The sequence below is a fragment of the Pterocles gutturalis genome, unplaced genomic scaffold (genome assembly GCF_000699245.1).
Source record: "Pterocles gutturalis isolate BGI_N339 unplaced genomic scaffold, ASM69924v1 scaffold45304, whole genome shotgun sequence".
Taxonomy (NCBI): domain Eukaryota; kingdom Metazoa; phylum Chordata; class Aves; order Pterocliformes; family Pteroclidae; genus Pterocles; species Pterocles gutturalis.
Window position 1 is genome coordinate 1 of NW_010129755.1, and position 8,961 is coordinate 8,961.

The 8,961-nt window shown below is 37.4% G+C and overlaps 1 protein-coding gene across 1 annotated transcript; it reads right to left on the minus strand.

Moving 5' to 3' along the window:
- Positions 1 to 1,333: 1,333 nt before the first annotated feature.
- STRAP (serine/threonine kinase receptor associated protein) lies at positions 1,334 to 8,008 on the minus strand. Its single transcript, XM_010079992.1, has 9 exons — positions 7,872 to 8,008; positions 7,024 to 7,105; positions 6,697 to 6,769; positions 6,015 to 6,111; positions 4,831 to 4,968; positions 4,118 to 4,254; positions 3,229 to 3,378; positions 2,617 to 2,682; positions 1,334 to 2,279 (listed from the first exon to the last, which is right to left on the minus strand). Exons 1-9 carry the CDS (start codon positions 7,994 to 7,996, stop codon positions 2,218 to 2,220), a joined length of 930 nt encoding a protein of 309 aa, XP_010078294.1. The 5' UTR covers positions 7,997 to 8,008; the 3' UTR covers positions 1,334 to 2,217.
- Between the last annotated feature and the right edge of the window lie 953 nt (positions 8,009 to 8,961).

The window sequence follows — 8,961 nt, forward strand, 5'->3', positions numbered from 1 at the left end:
GTACTCCAAGAAGGCGACAGAGACTTACTCCCACCCCTCAGCCTCCGCTAGGTAAGAGACCAGTGCCCTCCTTTGACGGGAGTTACGAGGATGTTCTGTTCCTTTAGCGAAGGTAATAGTAAATAACACCTGGCTTGCTGTCTTGATGAGTCCAAGCAACTTCCGATTTCATCGAGATGACTCTTCAAGGAGAAACTAGTGCCCCATGTACACACCGGGCTCTATGAACTTACCGACCTTGTAAAGCTTGCTGTTGACACCTGCAAAATAACACCTGTCCGGTAACAAAGCCACAGACAACTTCACAGCCTTTACTTTTTTCTAGAGTTATGATGACACAAAATCCCGGGGGGGGGGGGGGGGGGGAAATTATTAAAAATTGTTAATATTCTCATTTAGATGAAACACCTTGCAATGTTAGCCCTGTTTGCTCAGTGCTAGCAAAGCAACCACAAACTCACAGCAGCATCATGTAAAGCAGCAAAGGGGCACAGCTAAATCTCAGCATGCTATGCCAGACACCTCTGTGAAATGCTGCACAGCCTACCTGAAATACCACATGAAGACCACAGCCTGCAAGAAATTTCACAATGGGGGGGAGTCTGTCCGTTTCTTGGTTTAAACATATCCTTCAGCTTGTAAATGAACAGCTTCTAGGCTGAAATACTAGATTTGGAGCCCTCATAAGCCTTAACGGAATTAATGATAAGGCTGAAACAATTAGCTGTAAATCAGAGGGTTGTGAGTTGCTTGTTTCTAGAGTAAATTTCAAATACACAACTGCAGAACTAACTTTAAAATAAAGTCTGTGAAATAACATATTCTTAACACTACTATTGCACTACGAAAGCATGATTCATGGTATCATTCTGTGTTTTCCTCCTTACATCCCCCACTCCAACAGTTTAAGATGGAAGGGACCTCTATCAACCAAGTCCAACCACCTACTCAGGCAGACTCAGCTACAGCAGGTTCCATAGGGCCACACCCAGTTGGGTTGAAAGTCTTCCAGAATGGAGACTTCACAACCCTTCCAGGCAACTTATTCCAGTGTTTGACTGCCCTTGACAATGGAAAAGTATTTTCTTATGTTCAGACAGAATTGCCATGTTTCAATTTATACCCATTTTCAACTGTTAAGCTTCAATTTTCTAAGGTGGTGGCATTTCTGCATTCCTGGGAAAAAATTCAAAAGAACATTAAGGACAAGTGTGAGTATGAAAAAATAAAAAGGTATATGAATGAACATACCTCTGTATAACTTTTCTCCCTTCCATACAGAGTGTATTATGTAAAATTTTCAGCATAATATTAAAGGAAGTGACAAGTGGAAGAATGGCAATATTTTCTTTAATGAAGAAAATATGATTTGTAACCTTGAAAGAGAAACTTTTTTATCCAGTCTGGAGAACTAAACCCAAGCTTTATACAGATTCATAGCCAACCTCTGAGATTTTCATGTACAACCAAGTATTTCAGGCAGCACGTTTAATTTAGGAGTTCCAATGTTTTTGAGACTCACGTTTACATTCAAGGTTTAAAGAATAAAAAGACACAAAGCTCACAGATCACAGAACTTGACACCCTCTGTAGCAACAGTAAAACATTCTTATTGCTTTCCCTCGGTATTGTACATAACCAAGATGCTTGGAAGGATTACATAATTAACTTGGTTGTTTTTGCATTCCATCAACCCAACGCTCAACAGTAAGGTAAGAGTTTCAAGAGGCATTTTATTTAGACAACTGAAAACAGTTAAACATTTAGAAGCAGAGTACAATGAAACAAAACCCGAACCAAATACTTTTAGTACATAATCCCTTCTTTTCAACTAAAGCCAAATTTTCCAACTTTCAAGAAAAAAAATTTTTAAAAAAAGGGTAAAAGCCGCCACTGTACCTCTTCTTCATAATAAAGAAAACACACTACAATGAGTCTAACTGAAATTGGAGAGACTGGATCTTGGCTTGCACACTTCTTTGAAAAGACAGTAGGCAGTTATGCTAAAAAGATAGCAAAACTCTACTACTTGTCTTTTTTCATTTGGCTACTCAACTCAGTTCTCTTACAGACAACACCTAGCCAGTTCCACCGCATTCTCATCAATTACTGCCCATCTTTGCCTTATGTAGACAGCACACTCTGGAAGGCTGCTGTTTATCACTATTCACTTGATTTAGTCTCATATGTCCATATGCTGCGTAACAGTTACAATAATCAGGCCTTAACTTCAGGAGTTGAGCTGTACACTGAATCCGAGTTTTCAGTGGCAAGATCTTCTGCAATTAAATAAAAAGGGTATTATTTAACTTTACCGTAGATATATAAACCAAAGAAACATTTTAGACATTGCTTAAAGACCAGTTTGGTTTGTTTTCCCATTTAACCTGATCCAGTTATTCTATGCCATCTGTTCAGTCTGCACAACTCTAGTCACTAGTCTGACACTTACCACGTGGTCATTTTCAGGAAAATGCATTCAAACATCTTGTTAGAAGAGTGAAAAATGCCAGAAGGTACTTGAGGAAAACTACCTCTTCCACACTAAAGAATGCTACCATCTTGACTGATCTTTTAACACACAGCTGAGTTGAAACTGGCAGTTCAGTACATTACCTATTTCCTCCTCTGCAGTTCCTGGAAGGGTGGTCCTTGCTTTTGCTGCTTCTGCATTTTCCTCTTCTGCAGAGAGAAAGAAAACAGTCAATGCCTTCAGTTTCCCCCGCCCACCTTAATCAAAACAATAAAATTTTCCACTTAATATAGTGTTGAGGAGAAAGAGTTGAGTAAGCAATTCCATTAACAGACACTCACTTGCAGTCTTGCAGACATTGCTTCCCACCCACACCCCAAAATTTACAGAACTGAAGTACAATGAAAAATAAACCTTTCATTCATACTTCTTTATAGAGATTCCTTTATCCTTAAGATTTATTGAAGTGGTATTCCTTAGTTCATGCTCTATAACACAAAACACCATCAGACTATTTGCTTAACTATCCACAAAGTGTCTATATTCCATAAGCTTACAGGTTTGAAGTTAATTGCTTCAAAGACAGCTACAAAAGTAAATTCTTAAATCTAACAGCCTTGAGTGGATACAGAGACCCTCAGAAGATACTGCAGTTACTGTATTAAATTCAGATTATGTTCACCACTTATGATAGGTATTACATAAAAAGTGCACACGAAGCAGTCAAATTTCACAAGGAACAAGCGCACACTTACCAGGAACTACACACTTCCAAAGACCGTAGGTTTTCCCTACTGTTGTCTGCCACAGCCTTAGTGTACCATCCTCAGAGCCACTTGCGTATAACTCTCCATCAGGGCTAAATCTCACACAGTGAATTGGACCAAAGTGGCCTTTGTAAGATTCTATAAGAGAACATATCAAGACCATTAATTTCAAATTTCAGCCAACAACTGAAATTAGCAAGTAAAAACTGACCAGAAGAGGAAAAAAATACTAATGGGGGGAGACACCTTCTCAGTATGTAACTTCTGATACAAAACAAAACTTCTAGTAATTGATATCTCAGCAACTTCTAATTTAGGTGACCTATTAAGTTTTATTAACCGCAAGAAAACGGGTGCTTATTTATTCTAGGGAAACCTACAAAGCAAGCCAGCAACAGAGTACACATGCTCTGTTCCTGTAACCGTGCCACATACATACAATTTTAAGACAGGACAGGATCAACAAAACTTAGAAACACACTTTTTTTCAAATATATTTGGCCAACATTAACCAGAACACAAACATACCACATTTTTCATAAAAGCAAGTAGCTGCAACTCATTAGACATATCTAACAAATGCTATAGTATGACACTAAGTTAATATACAGCTTGCTATTGCAGCAATACAAAAGGACAACTTTTTTATTCAAATAGGTGCAAAGAGATGTTTAATGGAGGCCTTAATTATCTCTAGAAAAATAACGTAAGGTATACTGAGATAGGAAAAAATGCTTAACTGTTATACCTTTTCATCCTCTTGCACAGCATACAATGCTAAGACCTTATTTGAGTACAAGTTTCCTTTATTAGTCACTATTTCATTAATCTAATACCCATTTCAGAACTCCTTTTTGATTACAGAAGATAAACATACCTAATTCTTCTCCTGTATTATAGTCATATTTATAGAGTTTAAAATCTTCACCACCCGCAACCAAACATTCTTTTGCAGGGTGAAGTGATGCAGAATTGATTGTAGCAGGTGCTTCAAATGATTTGATCTGCTCTAGACTGAGGGAGAAAAGTTTGTTAATAAAGTTCATTAAAAAAAAAAACCAAACCTGATAGCAAAGAAACTGTGATTCTAGTATTCATAACTGCTTTTAAGAAATATAGAATACACCCCCACACAATTTCTGAAGCACATTTTAATATTTGCAAATCACGCTCATCAAGTTAGAAACAAGTTCAGAATAAGCAAAACAAAAGGCTCACACATTCAGAACTACTTTCTAGATTATGTTTAAGTGTGTAACTTGCTTTCTCAAGACATCATAGAGCTGTATAAATAGTTCTCTGAAAAGCACAGAACTGAACCCTGTCTGAAACTTATTTAACCACAATTACAATTAGTGTGAAATATTAAAATGGCATTCAATCTTTACAGTCTAGCATCTCATACACAGTTACGGCTCACTATTTTAGAAAAAGGTAGTTGTTTCACACTCTGCCTCTGACAACACGGCAAGCAAAGATGTCCACTAACGCCAGTTCAGACAACTTGGTGATTTTGGCCTTGTACAGACAGTTTTTACCCACAACCAAGCCCATTACTCAGCCCGTAAAAATTCTGTGTTTTGCACTCACGTTTCTGCACTATGAAAAGCAATAGTCTTCCCATAGGTTATGACAAGTATCTGTCCTTCTGGAACATACTCCATGCTGCTCACTGACATTGCAACATTTAGTGCCTTCACTTCAGTCATGGTACTCCGGTCCCAGAGGCTTAAGAGGAAACAAAAAGGAAAAAAACGCTCTCAAATTACTTCAGCAAATAAAACAATTTTCACTTCCCATCCATGGCAAGATTTGGATCAAAAAAGCCACCTAACAAAGAACGTGGTTTGATTCCAAAGGTACTTTGGATTTTCAGTGGCATCCTTATCTCAAAACTTTGGCTAGGTGAGAATATAGACATGCTCACTTTAAAATACTGATATTTTTGAAGCATAATGTGACAACATTAAATGGTACACATACCATTTAACTACTCAAGGATTCTCTTAGAGGTTGAAAATCTTGTAAGTCTTCTGAGCAATAGAGCTTTCTAGAAGCAAGGCTTGAAGATCCCATTCTGCCTTTTTACCTCACAAGGCAAAGAGGTACTAATACAAATTTAGCCAAAGAACAGAGATCCATTTAAGACAATACAGTTTTCTATCTAGGGATGAAAGAGGAAGGGCCTTCGTCACTTCACTTCCCCAGCAGCCAAGTTTGTCTAGGTTTCAGCACACCTCCTACCACTTGGGCATAAATAAAACACTGTGACTGGATGAGCCATCTTATAAAAACACTAAAGCCTACTCAACTTATCAGAAAGAGGGCTATGTCTATCAACAGTACACTGTTTCCAGATTCTCTTCCCAGCCTTTCATCCAAGGCCCTGGCTAGTCCATGCCTTGTGCTTCTTTCAAGTCTGGACTGCAGAAGACAAGGCAGCAATACCTCAGCACAATGTGCATTCAGAAGACCTCATCTCTAAATTCACCTTCTCTAGGATTATGAAAGGCATAAATTTATTCTACTACACAGTTCTCAAAGATGACCTCTTCTTAACAGGGAGGACACATGGTGTAAATTAGAATTATTATGAAAGTTGTGTCTCTTAACAGCAGAAGAGAACTGTATTAGGCATGCAGCTATAATAAGCTAGGAACAAATAACCCATATTACTCATATCTTTTATAAAAAAGCATAACTATCTTCTCACATAGATTATGACAATAAATGAAAGTGAGCTTCTTAGAAAACTGAAAGTTACTTTTTCTTACCGGACAGTTTTATCATCAGCTGAAAGAATCTGTTTGTCATCGCTGCTCCATAAAGCCTTTTTAATGCCAGAAGTATGTCCACTGACAACATCAGGGTCTTAAAATAAAACCAAATATTTTAATACATGTAAGAAAATTAAATTATATCATGCAGCATTTTAGGAGCTTTCTTAAGCTATACATATTACCATTGACGAGAAACTGTAAAATTACTTCAAGCACTTATGACTTTATTTGTAGGTCTTATTCCAGGAACAGGATAAATGTAAACTGGGTATCTGATTACCTAAATTTAAAAAGCTTCACTAGTTTAACATCAAGGTTCTTTAGCTTCATCAATCACCAGTAGTTCAGTATCAACATGAATTTAAACACACTTAAATATGAGTCTCTTTTTCTTTCATATGACTTAATTTGAATTAACTAGACCTATTTCTAATGAGTCTGCGTTGAACTGAAACATGCTATCCTTGAAGTCCACTATAGACAAACACTAATTCACTTGTAAAAGCATTAACTGAAAACATACAGATTATCTTACTATAGCAAAAGCTTATAGCCACTACATTTGTAAAACAATCCTCAACTTTTTCTTCTGTGATTCATAACAGAAAGCAGCTACTAATTTCAGGACTTTTATTTAACTCCAAAAACCAAGAATCAGTTCTAAAAGCATGCTCACCTGCTTCTGGCTTGCTCAAGTCATAGATACGCAACAGTTTATCTTGTCCACCTGTTAACAGATAATTGCTATCCTGAAACAGAAGTTATAAAGGGTCAACTATTTTGAATCAAAACAGCAGCCTTCATCTGTGAGTCTTAAAACAACAGTTCTTTCTCTCAGACAGCCTCTCTAACACACTTAATACATTTAAGTTATAATCTACCACACCACTTCTAGGATGATTTACCTGCTAAGATACACACACAAGAAGTAGAAAAGAAGCTAACAGCAAAACATACTGAAGAGCTTACTCTCTGGTGAAAAAGGCATAAAGGTTTTTCATACCTGTGTAAAATCCACACTTTTGACAATGTGTTTATGAGCCAACGTGATTAGTTCATCGCCTGACACAGCATCCCACACTTTGCTAAATGGCAAGAGAAAACACTTGTATTTCAATGGCACCAGGACAAATCAACCTGGACAGTCACATCAGTTTGTAAGCAATCTTTCCTAACACCATCATAACATTTTATCATACAGGCTACATTCTTATAAGTTATAACCCTGTTAGTCAATAAGAACACTTTATATTTTTAATAAAGCTTTTGTTTTTTGTACCATCTCACTATTTTCCTTTATCTTCTTCCTCAGTATAATGCAGATAATTAGCATTTTAGTTTTAAGACAAAGGCAGCTCTTCTCTGCAACTTTATTAACAGAGATTGCCATCTAGTAACAGGATTCAACTTGCCAAACATTAATATATGCTGCAAACAGCACAACCAACAAAAAACATCAAAGAAATAATTCACTACAATTTTCACAAGAGTTTTCTTGCAATAAAAAGAGGCTAACTGGTAGAAGCAAAATAAAGATCACTCTTTAAAAAAAATACAGTGCCAGAGATTAGAGCCACATAGGAATGTTACTCTAGCAAACCAGTATGGTAACTAAGTATAGTTATCAAGAAGCAATCACAGTTGTCCATCATGATGAAATTAACCGCAGCTGGGTTCAAAAACCTAAAAGTCTACATTTTAATTTGGCTAGCCATAAATAAGCTAACAATTACTAAAGAAAAGCAAATGAAACAGTAATTTACTAGTTATATGTCACCAAAAAGCACCATAGACAAAAATCAAATCAGACTTCAAAATCAATAAAGATTTCAAAGACAGTTAATCACTCACACTGTAAAATCTGCTGCTGCTGTAGCTGCTTTAGTGGCATCTGTGTTCAAAGTGGCACCCCAAACAGCACCTTTATGACCCAGAAATGTGCCAATCCAGTCTCCTGTGTCACCCTGACGAAGCATAGGCTTACCATCTTCACAAAAACAAAACCAATATTCAGGTAACGTGTCAAAAAATGAAGCTGTTTTAAAAAAATATTCCCTTGCACTAGCATGTGGAAATAACCCATACTTTAGGAAACTATTCTTTGTAGAAGAGTTTAGCTGAAGAGCTTAGATACACAGCTGTACTTGCTGCATGCATCTAAAACTGTATAGAGACTAAAATGATACTCCAAATGAGATGAAAGTTTTCTTTAGGTTTATGTTAAGGTAGAAGGAGATATAAAGGCACACTTCATTTGGGTCTTGTTTTTACTAAAGTTTTCTTCAGGCAGGACAGGTTTGGTTTTTTACTTTGGAACAATATTGTTAGACTAACAGTACACTGAAGTAAGTCTTGTGTTTGTAATCAGATAGGTTTAAAACACATACAGAGAGATTGTAAAAAATGAAACAGAAATAGAAAGACTTTCCTGTGATTATTTTTTCTGTGAGGCTGTTAAAAAGTTGTTCATGCAAGAAGATGTACAGCTGAATTGGAAGCATTCCCAGGCAGAAAGGAATGTCCTTTTAAACTTATGTATACATATGTAAGACTAACATATGTACACATGAAGGGGAAATGCTATTCACGGTGAGAAGAGAGTTCTCATGGGAAAGGAGGCAGACCTCATCATGCTATGTCCAGCAAGGCAGCTGCCCTGGTTAAACGGCTGCTCACTTTAAACTCTACAGCCTACATGCACAGACGGTAGAAATGAGCAGCTTCACAAACAAATATTTTCGAGGCTCGCACCTCCCCGCTCCCGTCCCCAACAACAGCCTGGATCCAAACTGGGCGAATACGGGCTGTGATCCCCATCAGGCTAATCCAGGGTAACTAAGCTCCACGAAATTCAGCCGCCCGCTCCCTTTTTCATTCGGTAACCCCGTGAACTACAAGCACCAGCGTTTCACTAGACGAACAGGGCACCCCGGCACAGGGC

What these genes read in the sequence shown, in the direction of transcription:
- STRAP (XM_010079992.1), bottom strand. Translation starts at nt 7,996, where the DNA reads ATGCTTCGTCAGGGTGACACAGGAGACTGGATTGGCACATTTCTGGGT. An exon ending in CTTGAGCAAGCCAGAAGCAG is followed by an intron (nt 6,112 to 6,696) that starts GTGAGCATGCTT and finishes TTTTATTTTAAG; the next exon opens with ACCCTGATGTTGTCAGTGGA. An exon ending in GCTTTTCATAGTGCAGAAAC is followed by an intron (nt 4,255 to 4,830) that starts GTGAGTGCAAAA and finishes TTTCTCCCTCAG; the next exon opens with TCTAGAGCAGATCAAATCAT.